At 38.6% G+C, this 19693-nt stretch overlaps 2 protein-coding genes across 2 annotated transcripts; both read right to left on the bottom strand.

Moving 5' to 3' along the window:
• Nucleotides 1-229: 229 nt before the first annotated feature.
• Nucleotides 230-1859, bottom strand: LOC119979808. The gene is made up of 2 exons (XM_038822438.1): nt 896-1859; nt 230-575 (listed from the first exon to the last, which is right to left on the bottom strand). Exons 1-2 carry the CDS (start codon nt 1857-1859, stop codon nt 547-549), a joined length of 993 nt encoding a protein of 330 aa, XP_038678366.1. The 3' UTR covers nt 230-546.
• Nucleotides 1860-13917: 12058 nt separating this feature from the next.
• LOC120016389 (L-type lectin-domain containing receptor kinase S.6-like) lies at nt 13918-16779 on the bottom strand. The gene has a single exon (XM_038869128.1). It carries the CDS (start codon nt 16258-16260, stop codon nt 14098-14100), a length of 2163 nt encoding a protein of 720 aa, XP_038725056.1. The 5' UTR covers nt 16261-16779; the 3' UTR covers nt 13918-14097.
• Nucleotides 16780-19693: the final 2914 nt, after the last annotated feature.

The following is a 19693-nucleotide window of genomic DNA, read 5'->3' as shown; positions in this document are numbered from 1 at the left end:
ATAATACCATGAGTATCCAAAAAGGATGTCAACTCGCCATTCACATATTCTCGACCATTATCACTTCGGAGGACTTTAATGGTACCACCATACTGAACAGTAACCATTTTATGAAATTTCTGGAACATAGAACACACGTCACTTTTATTTTTCATAAGAGTAACCCATGTCATGCGTGTACAGTCATCAATAAAAGTAACAAACCAACGAGCTCTGTTTAAAGTAGGAATTTTGGACGGGCCCCAAACATCAGAGTGAACCATCATAAAAGGAACTGAGCTTTTATTCTGACAAGGAGAAAATGGAACTCGATGGCTATGTGCCAATTCACAAACTTCACACTGAAAAGAAGAAACATCAACTTTTGAGAACAATTTAGGAAATAGTCTCCGCAAATAACCAAACGAAGCATGTCCTAAGCGACGATGCCATAACCAAATATCAGAAATATTTTTAGAATTTTGTTGAGAACCATCCATCATAAGGGCTCGAGTCAGGTGACCAGTGCTTTCCGATGTAAGGTCCAGGTAATATAGCTTCCCGCGCCTAGTGCCATAACCAATCGTTCTCCGGGTCTGGATATCCTTAAAAACACATAAGTTTGGCCCAAAAATAACAATACATTGTAAAGTAGCAGTTATTTGAGCAATAGAAAGGAGATTATAATCAAGAGATGGAACGACAAGTACAGTATCTAGATGAAGGTCATTTGTTAAATGGACAGTACCTTCCCCAATTATGGGAACAATACTACCATCTGCAGTAGTCACGTCACTTTGTGAGGATATATGTAAAGTTTTAAGGAGGTTGGAATCATAAGTCATATGAGCCGTAGCCCCAGAGTCAACTATCCATGCATTATTCAAAACAGAATGATTGGTTGATATGACCTTACCTTCATGATGTGTAGCGGTAGCTAATGCAGTAGCTTGGTCCAACACTATGTCTGGTTCCTCATGGGAGTCAGTAGAAGCTTTTGTTACTGCAATAGATGCCCGTTGCTTGTTGTATCGTGAATCCCTTGTCTTGTCCCATCCTTCCGGATAACCAATTAGCTCATAACACTTTTGTTTAGAGTGTCCTGGACGCCCACAATGAGCACATTTGTTCCGTGAGAATCGATCTCCAATTGGCCGATTTCGTGAGGGATTATTTCGGGCAAGCATAGCCCCAATGTTCTCCCCCTCACCCTTCATGGCTTCCTTTCGATCAAACTCGCGTCTAACGTAAGTATAAGATGCCTGGAGATCAAGTGGAGGTTCCTTTCGAAGGATTTCACCACGAACTTGCTCAAACTCATCATCAAGACCACCCAAGAAGATATAAACCCGTTGTCTCTCCTTGAAATCTTGATATATTTTGATATCCTTGGCACAACTCATAACCACCCTACTATGGTGGTCCAACTCTTGAAATATCTCAAACAACTCACCAAAATAAACAGAGATTTGTCTCCCGTTTTGACGTATACGGGCAGCTCTTTGGTTCAAAGTATAAACTCGTACCTCATTCTTGTCATCCACGAATGAAGTTTTTACAGCTTGCCATATGGCCGCTGCAGTCGGCAAGCGGATATGGCGCTTCATCAGCTCAGGCTTCATGACAGAGAGAAGCCAACTTTTAACTCGTTGATCCTCAGAGAACCAATCATCATACTTTGGATCATCTTCGGAGGGAGCCGTAAGCGTACCTCGAAGATATCCCATTTTCTTTCTCCCTGCAATATGCATCTCAACAAGTGGTGCCCATAAATCATAGTTGTCTTCATTCAACACGATACCGATTTGGAAATTGGAATTGTCAGAGTTGCTTCCTGAACCAACAACAACCAGAGGTGCAGCGGCAGGTTTGTCAGTCATCGTGAAGAACCTGCCTCTGATACCAAGTTGAAAGAAAGCACAGATTTGGAAGAAAGCACAGATTTGGGAGAAAGATAAAATTAATATTATTGATAGATTTTCTCACACTTCGTTACTTAGTCTAAAGATCCCCTTTAAATGCATCATATACAATCCCTAATTACACGGAGAATCATCAATCACTACCTAACATTGGGAAGACTTTAATCATCAATCACTACCTAACACTACCTATAATTAAGGAGCTGATTATAATACAAAGTCAACAATTAACAACAAAGTCAACAATTAACAAGACCCAATTGTAAAGTACCTTTGATATACCGAGTATTCGCTTGGCAGCAACTAAATGAGTTGTCCGGGGATGCGGCATAAACTGATTGACAGCAAAAGAAATATCAGGATGAGTCATGGTTAGGTACTGCCAAGATCCTTAAGATCAAAGTGAGTGCCGAGAGTGTGAATTAATATGCTAACAAGAGTTCTATTATTACCTGTGATAATAATATTATCCACGTAAACAAGAACTAAGATAATATGTCCCGACTGACTTCGCAAAAATAAAGAAGCATCATAAGCACAATTTGAGAACCCAAGGCGATGTAGATAAGAGCTGAATTTATGATACCATGCACGAAGGGTTTGTTTCAACCCATAAAGTGTCTTGTGTAGTTTGCACACATAATTAGGATGATGCTGATCTTGATATCCTGGTGGTTGTGAAACAATGATTGAGTCAGAAAATTTTCCTTGTAAAAATGCATTGTTTACGTCAAGTTGTCGTAAATCCCAATCAAAAGTAGTAGCCAATGATAAAAATAAGACGAATAGTCCCCAGTTTGACAACTGGGCTAAAGGTTTCCAAATAATCACGTCCATCGAGTTGTGAAGATCCTTTGGCTACTAACCTTGCTTTGTAGGTTCAATACTCCCGTCGGCTTAAACTTTAATTTTAAATACCCATTTACAAGCAATAACATGCTGAGATGGAAAAGGTGGCACCAGAGACCATGTTTTATTTTTGACGAGTGCATTGACTTCTTCTTGCATAGCAGCATGCCACTGAGGGATTTGCATAGCTTCTTTAAATGTAGAGGGCTCCTTAGGACCAAGTGCAGCAAGGAGGGCTGCTGGAAGAGGATAACGAGAGACACAAAGGGCCTTTGCTTGATGAGTACCATCTTGCAATCGAGTCACCATAGGATGAGTGCTTAAAGTGGCTTGTGGATGAGCTAAATCTGGAACATTAATATTCATCAAAGAATCAGATGAAGGGGCTGGACATGGAGTATCATGATCAGAAGTGATAACTGGATGCAACTCCAAAATATGCACTCTCGGTGACAATGAGATAGTATTGGAATTGTCAATAGATGGTCCACTAGTGGGTTCTGTATCATCAGCGGCATCAAATGGTGACTTTGAAGGGGTACAATCAGCCGTTGTAGATGGTGTTGGAGAGGTGCCTACACTCAAACATGGAAAGAACTCTTCATCAAAGATCACATGCCTTGAGATATAAATTTTTTGTGTCCGATAATCTAGACAATAAAAGCCTTTATGCTTAGCACTGTAGCCAAGAAAAATACATCTCTTGCTTTTATAATCAAGCTTGCCAACACCAAAAGGTGTAAGGCATGGATAACATGCACAGCCAAAGACATGTAAGTTTGTGCAGTCAGGTGCGTGATGAAAGACTAATTCAAAGGGGCTTTTATTCTCAAGGTGTGCATGTGGGAGTCGATTAATAAGATACACAGCAGTTTGGAAGGCATAATTCCAATAGATTTTAGGGACATGAGCATGGGCAAGTATAGTAAGACCTGTCTCTACAATATGCCTATGTTTCCTTTCAGTCATGCCATTTTGCTGAGGTGTACCTGGACAAGATAAGCGTTGCAAAATACCATGTGTTTCAAAATAATTTCTCAATGAATACGATATGAACTCTCCTCCGCCATCACTTTGCACAACCTTTATGCTTGTGGAGAACAAATTTCCAACAAGTGTAATAAAATGAATGAGATGTGTGGCAGTCTCTGATTTCTTGTGCATAAGAAAGATCCAAGTAAATCTAGAAAATTCATCAACAATAACTAGATAATAATGAAATCTATTAAGAGAAGCAATTGGGGCGGGTTCCCATACATCACAGTGAATTGTGTGCAAGAAGGCGGAAGCATAAGTTAAACGATTTTTGAAAGGCAACCAAGTACTTTTGCCTAGTCGACAACCTTCACAATTCTTAGGAGAAATAGACGAAAATTTCAAACAATCCTTGAGTTGAAGCATAATCTTGGAAGATGAATGTCCTAGCCTTGCATGCCACAAGGTGGAGGAGTCCTTATTTGCTACACAACTAATCGCAAAGTCTTTGGTAGATGCTAGTGAAATAGGATAAAGATCATCCCGACAAATCCTTTAAGCAGTGGTCTCCCTGTCTTCTGATCCTTAACAACAAAACCAGAGGCATCAAAGATAAAATAGCAATTATTGTCAGCTGAAAATTGAGAGACAGATAGCAAGTTTCGGGTAATATTAGGCACCATTAAAACCCGATTGAGAGATAAGCCATTGTGAGAGAGGGAGAGATCACCAATATGAGAAATAGGAAGACCAACACCATTTCCAACCATCACTTTAGAATAACCAGAATAGTTTCGCATACCTTGGAGAGGAGTAGCCTCTGTAGTCATATGGTGACTTGTTCCATGTCAGGAAGCCAATCTGTTTCATGTTGGTCACCAATTTGCATGGCAGCAAAGGAGTCAATAGGAGGAGAATTGTCACCTTCACTAACAAGACAAACATCTGCTTTGTGGTTTGGGAACCCACACTTATAGCATGTGATACGAGATGACACAGAAGTATTAGAAGCACCACGCCTATGGCCACGGCCACTCCGACCACGAGAAGTGTTGGTAGTTGCCTCCTCCATTGCCACAACCATTTGGAAATGTTGTCCGACCACCACGTCCTTATCGACGATTGCCACCAAAGTTGGAAGGTGGTGTGGTTTGAGAATGAAAGGCAACAGAAGACTTCCCAGCAGGATGAACATGTGCAATACGCAATTCAAGGTCAAGTAATAAAGAAATGACTTTATTAAGAGAATGAAGTACCTTCATGGTGTTAACAGTAGCGATGATTGGATCATATTAGGAATCGAGGCCACGAAATATCCAGTCCACAAGATCATCATCATCAATTTTCTTGCCAGCACTAGCAAGAGCAAGGGAAAGAGCCCTATCTTTCTGAGTATAGTCATCAATACTCATAGATCCCTTTGAAAGGGATTGTAATTCTGTCTTCATCTATGAGATGCGGCCACGAAAGTCGGCACCATACAGCTGCTCCAAAGTGTCCCATACTTAACGAGCAGAGGTACCTTGAATTACCTGGATGAGAACACCTTCAGACAAGGAGGCAAGCAGCCAAGCAAGTATCTTTTGATCCAGGCAAGTCCAATCAGCAAATGATGAATCTGTCAAGGAGGATGAAAGGGATCCATCAATGAATCCAAGGAGACCATGTGATCGTAAAGCAGGAAGAACCCGTGCTTTCCAGAGGAGATAATTGAGAGAGGAGGCTAGTTTGATAGTTATGTCTTGAGTGATATTCTTAACCATGGGAAGAAAAGAAGTCATCGTTACAGAAGAGCTGGAGGTAGTCATTGTTGTATCTAAGGGATCATTGACGTCCGATATTGAAACACAAAGAACCCAAAATCACACCCAAAAATAAGAATTAAGTGAAATCTAAGCCTAAGGTTTGAAATCGACATCAATAGAAGTACCATACGTATTCACTAGATAGGCAACTATCAAAGATAGGAAGAGCGCTGCGCAATGCGTTGAAGATGACAGTCTTGCGGGCTGAACGAAAACTAGCAGAGTTTGATTTTGAAATGAAGGTATCAAAAACACAAACCCTAAAATAAGCTTCCAGTTCGCAGATCTGAAGACAACTACATACAAAGTATACAAGAAAGCTCACCAGACAGTCTGTGCAACTCAATGTCGGAAGTGGGTGTGGTGCAGACACAGAGAGATGACAAATTGATTATTGATTTTTAATGTTTGAGAATAAGAAAAGAGGAATTTTGATAGTGATTACGAAGTGGGTGTGGGGCAAAAGCGAATGAAGAGGAAGGGCCTTTGGTGTCTGAGAAGAAGATGATGAAAGAGATGCACTACTGCACATGAAATAGCACTATCGGTTTGTACTAAACTCGAAAGGCCAGTGCGATGCACATAGACGCAGATGTGTTTTAGACTTTTATGGATTTCTGTTTTATTTTTAAGTGTTTAATCTAATGGTGGAAATGGATTTCATAAGCCAAATCAAGGGTTGATATTAATTTATTTTCAACCAAATAACAAATCAATTTCCAACTGATAACATCGGTTGGAAAATAAAATATAGAAACATAAAAAATTTAGTTTCCAACCGAACAAATCAGTTCGAATATAATCTGACTGCTAAAAAAATAAAAAAGTAATTTTATTTTTCTTACCAATTTTCCAACCAATGTTCAATCCGTTAGAAAATCCTCATACAATCAAAATCGGTTGGAATTTTCAACCGATTATATCGATTGGTAATTGGTGAAATTCTTGTAGTGGATACCATGTAAATAAACAGATTTCCCCTTAAATGATGGGGTTCTCTTCACGACTATACATGAGAATAGGATATGACAATGAGAGGTTACAGTGTAACAACCTTATAAGGATTTACATGACTTATCATAACAACTTTATGAGTTGTCTTTATCCTAACAATTATTGTGTCATTTTTGGGTTATATTTAAAGAGAGAGAGAGACAATAATAATTGATAAATGACACAATATACACAAGAAGGTATTACGGAAGCAAATAATCCAAAATAGAAAAAAATTTAGAAATTCTTATTTCTTCTTTTCAACCACTACAAAGTAAGCTACTTACTTTTGATATTTAGACTTACAAACAATAAAAAATTGCAAATTCAACATCATACCATCCATAAAAATAAAGAATTACAAAAATTAAAGGAATAAACAAACAATGAAAGTAACCATTCTATTATTAATGATGACGAAGCCATTTCTTTTTTTTTTCCTATTGTTATACTTCACCATCCTCTCTTTTTGTTTGACAATGGAGCAAAACATGGTACATGAAAAAGAAGAGAAGATCGTAAAGCCCTAGTGAACCTAAAAACCCTAAATATGTCTTAAAATAGGGATAAGTTTTCAAATAGCCCTCGTATTTTGATGAACGGATCGTTTTGGCCCCTGAACTTCATTTAGAGTCAATTTAGCCCCTCAACTTTCAATAAGGTTGTCCGTTCGCCCTTGAGCCCATTTTCCATCCATTTTTGCTTATGTGGCATATTTTTGCCATTAGTTAATTGACATGTGAAATTCAGGCTAGTTGACATGGATTATATGTGATGTGGACCAATAAGAATATGACACCTGTATAATATTGTGAAATTCAAACGTAGCCCATCAAAACTTGGCTATGGGGTCAAATTAGCCCCTGTAGTTACGAAAATAATTAAATATAGCCCCTGTACTTTGTTATAACATACAAAATTACTCCATAAAAGGGTCCTACTTTCATATTAACAATACAAATCAGTAGTCAATTGATCCATAACATAACCAATACATAACAAAATCCATAAAATTTTAAACATTACCAATCCAAAACACAATCCATAACATTTCCATATTACAAATCCAAAAAATTTTAACAATCCACAATCCATATCCTGCCTTTGTACCTAGCATCCTCTCCAAGTTTATCGATCTTGGCCCTGGTTTCTCAACTTTGCAGTCCCACGAGTAATCACCCTTGACATCGAGGTTCCAGGCTGAAAAAAAATCCAAAAAGTGTATTGGTTAGCTAGAGTAAGTTTTATGTACATATACTTACATTGAAAATTGATCTACCAGTGTCAGGATTTATGTAAATGCCAAGTCCTTGTAGATGTGTTCTCTTCCTTGGCTTGCTTTTAGGCCTGCATTCATCATGATGTGGGCTCTTATATTTTGCTGTGATAGGGATGTTGCTTGATGCAGTAGCTTCTATAGATGTACTTGCTCTAGTCAGAGGTGGAATGAATGTCGTGTTTGCATATGTAGTGGCTCTAGTGAGAAGTGGAATAGCTGCAATGCTTGATGTGTTTCTTGCAATTGTGGCTCTAGTTAAAGGTGGAATGATTGTGTTTGTTGCAGCATTGGCTCTAGTTAAAGGTGGAATGACTGTGTTTCTTGCAGCATTGGCTCTAGTCAGAGGTGGATTAGCTGTGTTTCTTGCAGCAGTGGCTCTAGTAATTGGAGGATTGGTTGTGTTTCTTGGAGTAGTAACTCTAGTAATTGGTGGATTGGCTATGTTTCTTGAAGCAGTGGCCATAGTCAGAGGTGGAATAGCTGCAATGCTTGATGTGGAGCTTGAGCCACTCCTTCCAGGGCACTTCTTGTTCCTAGCATTATGTCCCTTCACTTTGCATACCTGACAAGTCATGCTCCTCCCTTCTCTAGTCATCTTGTTTTTCATCATAACCTCATGATGCTCTCTTCTTCTCTTCTTTGGTCTCCCTGGCATGCTCCTTAATTTGGGTGGAAGTATACGATCATGCATACTTTTAGGCCACATGTTCTCTCCACAAATTGGTTCAAGTGGAATTTGATATGCCCTCAAGTAAGTGTTGGTCTTATACAATAGATCTATATAGTCCTCCACTTCCCCCCAGTGTCATTAATAGCTCGAATGGCATGTGTGCATGGGAGGCCAGACAATTCCCATGCTCCATAGGAGTAAACATTCTGCCTCAGTTTCACCACATATTGGCTTCTACCACACCTAACTTCATAACTACCACCACCATTCCATTCACATTCCCATAAATGGCTATCCTTGGCATTTATTTTAATCCTTTTTTGAATTAGTGGCCCATAATCATGCTTCCATGTATTGATCCCTATTTTTTTTGTCCCTAATCTTTTTCATCAGTGACCTCCTAATGTCTTCAAGCATTGAAATAATGGATTTTCTCCTTGCTTCAACAATAGTACCATTGAATGCTTCACACATATTGTTGTCAATTCAATCACATTTAGAGTTTGGACTAAAGTAGGCCGTGCAGCAATATTTAGGATCAACTAGCATTAAGTCTTTTGCTGCATCTGGATGAATCTTTTGTAGTTCCGTGAGGTTCATTTGAAAGTTAGCTTTGTTGGAGGACTTTTCTAGCTTCCAGAATAGACTCCTCAAATGTCTACCACTATATGTTTCGCTCCAATTGGCATAATAATGCCTACAACAGAATCAATGTTCAGACTTAGGCCATAATTCAGCAACTACATTAACTAAGCCCTCCCAATTGGTTGTTCCCATCCCTCCCAATTGCTGGTAGCAATTCACCCTTAACTAATCCTTTCAAAAAACATCCATCAATCCCAAACACAGGTCTGCAACCACCCAAAACACCCTCCTTGCAGCTTTTAAAACAACAATAAAACCCTTGAAAATAGGAGGATCATTCTCATTCTCCCTAGTAGTCAGAACAGACACACTAGACCCAGGGTTAGACACTAGTAGTTCTTCAGTATAGTCCCTAAGCTGTTCATACTCCTTCAGACAATTACCAGCCAAATCTGCCAATACCACCTTCTTAACCTTCTTACATTGCTGCACAACAACATCTAACTCTAATTTTTCCTGCATCATTGGTTTTAGATGCCTTGGCTTAATGTCAGGATAAGCTGTAATTAACCTATAGAATCTCTTAGTCAAGTACTTAGTTGTCAACCTCTTCAGTTCCCTGTTTGGTTCACAAGTGTGTTCACTATAGTAGGTTTTAACCTAAAAATTACTAATGTCGTTGTTGTAAGAAGCAAAAATCAGCCAGGGACAATCATCAGAACCCACACATTTGTATCTACATCTACCAGGCTCATTTCTACCTAGACGTATATCATGCCTAGTCATGATAGCATAGGTGTTCACTGCATCTTTAAATTCCACATTTGTATTGAATAGCATGCCAAGTTCAAAGTTAGGGATACCTCCCTGTTTTTGGTAGACTGGATAACTCCTTTCTTCAGACACTGTAATCTTATCTCGTCTACTCTCAGCTTGAAAATCCAGTTCCTCATCACCTGAATCATCATCCTCACTCTCGTGCAGTAGAGCAACATTCCTCCAACTTCTCTTCTCATGAGCGGCAATCACTTCTTCATCTCCGTCTGACGAATCGTCCACAGGGAGTAAATCTTCCACAATCTCGATACTGCTGTCACTTGTAGCGCCTTCGCCCTCGCTATCCGACATCGATGCTCGAAGATGGTTAGATGAATTTCAGAGGTCAAGTGAGGCTTTTAGGGCAACAGAGAGAAGAAAGAAGATCTTAGGGTTTCTTCTCCATCAAACCCATTTGAAGCTTTATCTTTTCCATGTCATTTCTTGATTTATTATTTTCATTTGCCATGTCATTAAATAACTGTCACATAAGCAAAAATGGATGGAAAATGGGCTCAGGGGCTAACGGACAACCTTATTGAAAGTTGAAGGGCTAAATTGACCCTAAATGAAGTTCAAGGGCCAAAACGATCCTTTCATCAAAGTACGAGGGCCATTTGAAAACTTATCCCCTTAAAATACCATAACTCTGGAACATAATCCATCATATGATTTAAAACAAAACAGTAGGAGTAATTCAGCAAACATCCTGGAACAAGATCCATCCTTTGATAGAGGAGCAAAAAACCATATTTAACCGAGGAACAAAAAACCTCCCGAGATTTAAGCTTTCTTGATAGGGTGACTCCTAGATTCTTGTGTGGAATTTAACATGGTGGTATATCTTGAAGACGAGATGACAGTTTGTAGGGTCTTCGTAATTTTTGCTCTCTTGACAACCATTTTTGACCTAGTTTGAGCACCACGTCCAGCAACAACACTTCTCCTAGTTGCAGAAGCTCCAGCAAAGGTTACAGTAGACTGACCAGTAGAGCCACCAGTAGAGGGACTATCATATTGACCACCACCAGAGGGACCAACATATTGATCACCAGAGGGACCCCCAGTTTGTTGCAAACACACATTCATAAAACATTATATATAATGGACGGCTTCTCTAAAAGCAAATAACAACAATGTTATCTGAATCCTTTGTCTACGGCAAGTTCTCTTATTATGGCCTACTTGTCCACATTTTGTGCACCTTAACTTCGGATAACTTCTTCGAAGCTTGCTCTTTGTCTTAGCCTCATTGTGCTCTAATCTTCTTTTCTTCTTTGGCCTCCCAATCACTATCTTTGCTATGGGAGGTAGTACCACATCACCAATCACTATCTTTGACTGAATGGTTTTACAAAAAAACACTGACCGTGGAACGCTGGTGTAACATGAATGGCCAAATTGAAACATTTGAAATGTGAGGGAGCGAGTTGTAATAGGGGTGATCTGTAAGTGACCAAAAATGTATTTTACTTCAATAATAATTGACAAATGATACAATATACACAAGAACTTAAGGTATTAAGGAAGCAAATAATCCAAAATAAAGAAAATTCAAAATTCTTATTTCTTCTTTTCAACCACTACAAAAGTAAGCTACTTATTTTTGATATTTGGACTTACAAACCATAAAGAATTGCAAATTCAACATCATACACTCCATAAAAATAAGGAATTACAAAAATTAAAGGAATAAACGGACCATGAAAGTAACCATTCTATTATTAAAGATGACAAAGCCATTTCTTTGTCCCTATTGTTATACTTCACCATCCTCTCTTTTTGTTTGACGATGGAGCAAAGCATCGTACATTAAAAAGAAGAGAAGATCTTAAAGCTCTAGTGAACCTAAAAACCCTAATTCTGAGTGTTTTTCTTGACCCTTCTTTATAGATTTTGAGAGCAGCTCCTATGGTTGCATCGTTCAGCTCCTTCATCGACCTTTTCAGCTTATCCTTGAAGTTATGTTGCCCTGAAAATTTGTAGCTATTCAAAAACACATGTCTAGAGTGCAAATAATCACTTTCATAGCGATTAGAGAGATTGAAATCGAAGCTCTTCAAAGTTGCACTACTTCGAGCATGCCAATAATTGTCTTCGTTGTGATAAGATTGTGATTGACTTCCATAATCAAAATCATAACTACTCGTAAACACACGTCTAGAGTGTCGATAATCACCTCCGTAGCGGTTAGAGCAATTTCCATAGGCGTCTTGTCGAAGACTGGTGATTTGAAAAGACTCTCCACGATTCATGTTAGATGAATGATTGGAGAGGACAATCGGGCATATTTTGGAATTTGACATTGCAAACTAGCAAATTATGAATGATATGCGGAATATGGGTGTGATTGTTTCTTCAACAATGGTGAATATGTGTATAGATACATGTATATAGGCACGCTTTAGGTGATTATATATGTATAGAGGGGAATTGGGTAGCTAGAGTTTGGTAGGCTTCTTGACATCCAAGATTTATCAACCCTAGCAAACACATGCACGGTAAGAATTGCAAAAAGAGCATGGTGTACTTAATTTACTGGTAACATAACAAATATGGAATGATAAAGTAGTAGAATCTAATTGATTATATAATAATTAAGTAACCGATCCATATATATTATCAATTAACTAATTCTTCAACTTCAAGAAAGCATGTTTACCCTTATAAATTGATTTATTAAGCATGGACCATGGTGAGTTGGTTGGGGTAGACGGTGCTTTTTGATAAACTAGGGTTGCAAATTATAATTGTGACAGGTCAAACTTTACGTTTGACCATTATATGCCACGTCACTCTGACTCATTCTGCAAACTCTCAGTGCTTATTGCTATTGCCTGCTTTTAGTCTTTTCAGTTTGCAGAGTTCGGGTCGGGGTGTCTCAGGTTCACATCAATTCGGGTTCGGATTAAAATCCTTGAATCTTTCAACTTGGAGGCACAGCGTCATTTCTTCTCCTCAATGCTGTTGAAGCTGAACAGTTGAAACTTGAAAGAGCCAATTAACATTTCTTGCAATATTTTTTTTAATAAATGATTTTGTTTGGAGAGATCGATGTACTTTTCCATGTCAATTTCTGGGTATGGCTGGCATTGCTGAAACAATCAATGGAAAGTGATGTTTCAATGCTTTCTTTAGAAGCTTGTATTGTGTTCGACCAATTGCCTAGCGAAATCTTCGTTTTTTTTTTTCCTTTTTTTTTTTTCTAAATTTGCTTTTGTTTTCCAACCGTAGCATGTTTCTTTATCTTTGAAATTTCATTATTTCGATTTAGCATATTTGTGAGAGTCAGTCAATCAAAATGTATGGGTCTGTTCTACGAAGTGGTATTAACTCTGATATTTCCTTTTGAATCATCACTCAACGGAATAATGGCAGGAAGAGATTTTGCACTATTCGGTATTTTCAAGAAAATAATTAGGTGCTTCACTTCACCTCCCAACTCTTTAGTATCCCATTCACTTCTCTGTCTTTTCTGCAATCTCTTGTAGTTTTGAACAGGCAATGTTTGAAGAGCTCATTTAACTTTGATAAGTACAAAATCGGATCGCCTCTTCGACTGGTCAATTATTTGGCTGTTCGATGTTGTTGATCTATCAGTTGGTCTAACTAGAGATCAGGAAGCATCAATCCTATTCCTACATATGAGAAAATGTGTGTTCGGGGTCTTCAAGGTGTGTCTCATGGGGACATTTCAATGCTCAAATCAGCTCAATAAAATAACAATGCTATGTAGATTTACTCGATGTTAGGAGTTCTCTCTTTATATGAATCAAGAATAACTAATTATTCTTGATTGAGGGGCGAGATGTTTCCCAGCCCAATGACCTCTTTCACCAATGGAGTGACATGCGTCAGCATCTCATTGGAAGGGTAGTTTTGATATTGTCAAACTCTATGAAATTTGAGGTCTTATTTGATGTAATTCTTTGAGTTTTACTTACATTTTAACTAAATTGATTATTAATATTATTACCACATTTCAATTTCTCTTTTTTTTTTTCTGACACGTAATTTCCACATGTAAATAATACATTAAAATCCATGTCATCAAGCTAACTAGAAAAAATCCATATCCATCTCCTTATCATTTGCAGTGATTGAGTCTGAAACAAACCTGGAGAACAAGACGAACAAGCAAGCTTGATACATGTCTACTACCAATTACCAACGACAATTGGCTACTAACACTTGCATTTGAAGCCAGGAGAATTTCTGAGTTCACTAGCTGAAGTGGGTTCTAGGAGTCATCCATGGCACATCTGAAACAGCAGGACTACCATCGCCACCAAAATTCATCACTTCTTCAGAATCCTCCTGCAAAACAGACCTTATTCTCACCATCGGTTTGTGCACAGGCAAAACCGGTACTGGTGCGTCACCCCTAAGAATCCTAGCAGCCTCCTTCATCGTTGGCCTCTTCTTGGGGTCTGGGTGCACACAACAAAGTCCTACCGTGAGCATTCTCTCCACGTCAGCTCTATTAAACTTCGAATTCAACCTTGAATCAATAGCTTCCACTAATTTACCTCTCTCCCACAGGCTCCAAACCCAGTCAATAAGCACAGTCCCATATTCATCAACTGGTCTTCTTCCAGTGGTTACCTCTAGAACCACAACACCAAAGCTGTAAACATCGGTTTTCTCGGTTGGAATACCAGAATAAACATATTCAGGAGCGAGATATCCCATTGTTCCAGCTGGTATAGTAGCCTCTCTTGTAATGGAGTTACGTTCATATACTTCTGCTAAACCAAAATCTCCAAGCTTAGCATTTAACTCAGCATCAAGCATTATGTTGCAAGTCTTAACATCTCTATGTATTATTTGCCCCTCACATTCTTCATGGAGATATGAAAGTGCAGAAGCAACCCCAAGAACTATCATTAACCTATGCTGCCATGAGAGGAAAATTGCAGAACTTGAGTACTTGTGAAGGATTTTGTCAAGGCTACCATTGGGCAAATACTCATAAACAAGGACTAATTCTGTTCCCTCACAGCACCATCCTTGAAGTTGAACCAAGTTCTTATGCCTTAAGCAACCCACCATCATTGCAAACTCAGTGGTAAACGGATTGTGAGTACAATCAATTCTTTTGGTCTTATCAAATCTCTTGATCGCGAGTGCTCCGCCGTTCGGAAGAGACCCTTTATATACTGTTGCTGATGCCCCCTCACCCACAATTCGGTTCCTGTGAAACCCCATTGTTGCTGATTTTACTTCGGAAAGCGATAATCTTGTAGGTGCCCTATTAACTCTACAAGCCTGGCCTTGTTTATTTCTGCTGATTTGCCTCCTTTTTCTTATCACAAAAAAACTGACCATACCAAGGATTATAACTATGGAGGCAACAATTGCAGATAAACCACCCCATACAAAAGCCATGTCCCCTACCTTTATCTTCCTTTCATGAGGAACAACAGTGCTGCTTAAATCTTCTAGAGAACACATGAAACAGTCCCCTTCTTCAACTAAATCTATATCCATAGGAGTCTCAGAAGGCCGAGACACAAAAGTCTTGAACCGCCAACGACTCACAATATGGTTTGCTGAGCCCTGTCCATTAGAAGCAGAGAAACCCACATGCATATACTCCTTGAATTGCTTTGAGAGGTCAATCTCAGCAACGAGAACAGGATTTGGAGGCCTAATTAGTGAATGACTAACCCATACACGGACCAATTTCACTGCATCTCTATACTCAATCCAAGTCATAACCTCTCTCCCACTTTTAAGGTCAATCCCTCTTGATGCAGCATCCACAGAAGCAAAAGAAATTATTGAGTTAACATCAATACCAATATGATGATCATTGATATCACCAAGAGAAGGATTGAAACTGGTATCAAACTCCACTGCAACAAATGAATCTTGGGTGTCTGAAGCCGAATCAGGGAGACCCATATACCCATTTGAGCTGCTGAAAGAATTAGCATTGGAGGTTATCAAGAATGTCATTCCATCCCCAAAAGGGCACAATGGGGAGGAAATGATGGAGAAGGAGAAGTGGCATGAGAAAGATGCGGTGGTGTTAGTTCCAGAGTTAAGGAATCGAATTGGGTACACAAAGAAACTTCTTCCAATCCCGGTAGAGGAAGAGGAGGAAGGACGAGGAGGAGGAGTTGAAGAAGAAGAAGTGAGACAGTTGAGTTCTTGAGTAAGGCAAACGGAGTTGTTCAGAGAGTATGCATCACCATACAGAGTGATGTTGCTTGAAGGCAAGAAAGGGTGAGAAAGTGAAGGAAAGGTGAAGTGAAAGAAGAAAAGGAAATGAATAGAGAAAACTAGAATGGAACAAGAACGCATTGCAGTAATGGAAATACAAAATGGAGTTATTGAGAGAAGCAGAGGACATACAGACAAAATTTTGGAGGAAAAACGCATATAACAGTAGTTTTCGTGCCTTCTTGAATGTTTCTTGCCTTCTTCAATGCTTTCAATCTTGAATTTGTGGATTTACAGAGTAGGTGTTTGGAGGGAGTAGAACCCGAATTAGGTAATGAAGAATCGAAGATGGCACAGGTAGGGCACCAGAATCCGACTCTTTCAGCTCCCGGGTCCACTTTCCAGCCAAATCAATCAATAATCTTCAAAAACGACAGCTTTTTGTTGAGCGTTAATTGTATACGATGTCGTTTTGCTGTGTTGCTGAGATCAAATTTTTCATCTTGAAAACTTTATTGTGAGACAGAGAGAGCAAAGCAGTAGAAACTAGAAAGTAGAAACAATGGAAACAAACCTCTCAATCTTTTGGTCTGCCATCTCCAAACCCCAACCAGTTGGACGACCACCACCCAATCTGCTCTGACCTCACGAGCCTCTTCTCACAATTCACTGCTACTCTATTATCCAATCCACCCAAGAAATCAACATAACAATTTTAGAGTGGTTCGGAGACCCTTCTCCTACATCCACTACATAGGTTCACCAATTTTTCTCCACTAAGGTGTGGTTTTTCAAATAGCTCCACAAAACTCTTACACCAAGAGTTTCAAAGCACTCCCTCAACCTCCTAGGGTTTCAAACTCAACCTCACAAAATTACAAGTTGCCCTCTCAAGATGCTTTTACAAATGATTGAAGAATAAGTTCTCCCAAGGTTAGCTCTAAACTATTTTAAAAGAGAACTCACAAAAACAACAATGGATGTCTCACGGGTAGGATGTGTGTAGAAAATATATAGGCTTTTTAAATCAACAAATTACCCCATTTGATGAGAAGCGCTTCCTCCTGCAGCAACAAGATGTTGAGGAAGCCCTGATGATGATGAGGCATGGGTAGAAACTTGTAGGATGATGATTGTAAGCTTAAGCAAGATTGAGAGTATGTAGTAATATATTCTTTTAACTGGCTTCTCCAAATCTCTGAAGTGTGAGAGAACTCTAATTTGATTTGTCTCTACGCATTCTCCACCATTGATCAACTTCAATCATTCAATTTGGGCCTTCTATCTTTCTTGCAATCTTAGCCCTTGATAATTTGAGCACAATAAATCTCCATCCTTGAAAATAAAACTGTTGGAAGCAAGAGTAAAGGTGTCAGCTTTGTAACTTTCTATAAATGTGTACTTCCAAATCTTGACCCTTCATGTCATCTTTAATTCTGAGTCATTGATGCACTTGTATTAGCTTGATCTTGATCATTCATTTTGATTCCATGAATTGAATAATATCTTCTTTGGCTAAGACTTGTATGGAGAACTCAGTAAGTCTTCATTGTAGCCCATGTCTTGAATGTGTATAGCCAAACATGGGTTATACCTTTTGGGGTATGAAGTGCATGCTAGGTCTCACATGTTTGTGTATAGCCAAACATGGGTTATACCTTTTGGGGTATGAAGTGCATGCTAGGTCTCACATGTTGGTCCTTTTAAAGTAAAAGTTTGTTGTTTCATTCTAAACAAGTATTCTTTCTTCTCTCTTTCCCTCTTCAATTCAAATGTTGTAGAGACATTCTTCAAGACTTTTTTTGAGAATAAAATACCATTGTATTAAAACATCACACCACAATACATAGAGGAGTAAACTCCTCAATAAACATTACAAGATAAAAGCACTCATAAATCAAGAGCAAAGGATGACCCAAAACAATAGTAGATGCCACAAACAAGTTAAAATAGAGATAAAACTCGTTTGAAGAGGCAAGCAAGGGCCTTGGAGCAGCAAAAGCACGATTAGGGACTACCTTAAAACCTCGCCAGAGAATGAAGCATGTGTTGTAACCTTGCAACAAATCCTTCACAAACTTGATCAGAGTGACCAAAAGACAAACGTCGTCATCACCGTCGGATAGTCTCCTCATTGTCGCCCAAGAAAACTAGATCTGAGCGAGAGAGGGGCCAAATCACCCTATCGGTGGGGGAAAACATCATATCTGAAGAGGAAATCTTCAAATCTAAAAAGAAAAACATAAAACAAAAGAAAAATACATTGAAAATAAAAAAAGGTGGAGGTGGAGGTGGAGAAGATGGTTGTGGAAAGGATATGGATATGGGGGTGGGGGTGGGGGTGGAGATGGGTGGGGGAGGAGGAGGAGAAGAAGAGTCCTCTCCTCCTCCTCCTCAAAACTTTATCTTCACGAGGTTGAGAGAATTTAGGAGAGAGAGAGGTGACATTCTCCAAGATTTGATAAATCTTCTAAAAGCATTAATCCTGATTAATTTTTAGTACACTAAGCTTCATATATCTGGTCCACATTAATCTACGTACATAAAATACCAATCTTGAATGCTTTGCATAATCGGGTGCCACATTATGTTCGGAAATCATGAACTAATTTCTTCACAATAAAAATTTGAATTTGCAACTCCAATAGGTCCATAATGCATGGCCCTAAGATTTGTTTCAATCAACTCAATGAATCCTTAATGGAAAATTGGCGAACTTAGGTTTTTCTTAGTTTCTTAGAGCTCCAAGCTCATTCTTTAAAATTGGATCTCAATTCCTCCTCATTTATGAATTCTGGACATATTTAAACCTTTACAAAATTGTACCTACAAAGAATTTGGTGTATAGACACCTGATTTAGCTTGTTAGCTTGTGAAAAGCTTCATGCCTTGCCTTAGGTCAATCACATAGAAATACAATTCAATAAATTCAAATTTGTGTCTTATAAATCATAATGAGCACATTAGAATGTCCATGTCGAATTTCACAGAAAAATCCTTCATATGGTCATTCAACTTAGAAGTGAAAGCTCAATCATCATAGTTTCAGGTTTTCACAGGTGCAACTACTTCATGCATAAATTTGAATAGCAAGAAGATGAAATTTGATATCCACTCTGAATATGATATGTTCATTTATGTCTAAACTACATTTTAGCTTGTGAAACACGTCAATCCGACATCATATGACTGAGTTATACCATTTGGAACTAAGTTTGCGCAAAATTAAATTTTCACTGTGTACGTGTGATCGATCGAAAATGATCGAGATCGATCAGCTGACTCTCTGGAATGGAATTATAGTGATGACTTAAGTGATCGATCGGCTTGCGCTCTGGTACTATGGTGATGCTATTGATGTCTTTTATGATTTTAATACTCAATTTCAAATGCCTATAACTTTCTCATATGAATTCCAAAATGAGCAAATTTGGTGTCTATAAAAATCTTAAGAAGTCTAGTTTTCAATTCAATTACGATAATCATATTCAATGATTTTTTGAATAAATTATAGTCTCCTAAGTACCAAGACATCAAGATCAAAGTTCACCGGGAAGTTGGCATAAGTCTCACTTAGTACATAATGACATTTTCTCTCTAGCCATCCCTATTTAAATATGTTCATAATGATGAAACTAAGGTGTTTACAAAA

This window comes from Tripterygium wilfordii, chromosome 15 (assembly GCF_013401445.1).
Source record: "Tripterygium wilfordii isolate XIE 37 chromosome 15, ASM1340144v1, whole genome shotgun sequence".
NCBI classification, from domain to species: Eukaryota; Viridiplantae; Streptophyta; class Magnoliopsida; order Celastrales; family Celastraceae; genus Tripterygium; species Tripterygium wilfordii.
The sequence above is the reverse complement of the archived record's forward strand: the minus strand, read 5'-3'. Positions and strand labels throughout refer to the sequence as shown.

Bases quoted from the DNA above. Each gene is read 5' to 3' on its own strand.
- LOC119979808 (XM_038822438.1), bottom strand. From the start codon at position 1,859: ATGACTGACAAACCTGCCGCTGCACCTCTGGTTGTTGTTGGTTCAGGA. The intron at 576-895 runs GTAAGGTCATAT...AAGGATATCCAG, and splicing joins TACCGCTACACATCATGAAG to ACCCGGAGAACGATTGGTTA.
- LOC120016389 (XM_038869128.1), bottom strand. From the start codon at position 16,260: ATGCGTTTTTCCTCCAAAATTTTGTCTGTATGTCCTCTGCTTCTCTCA.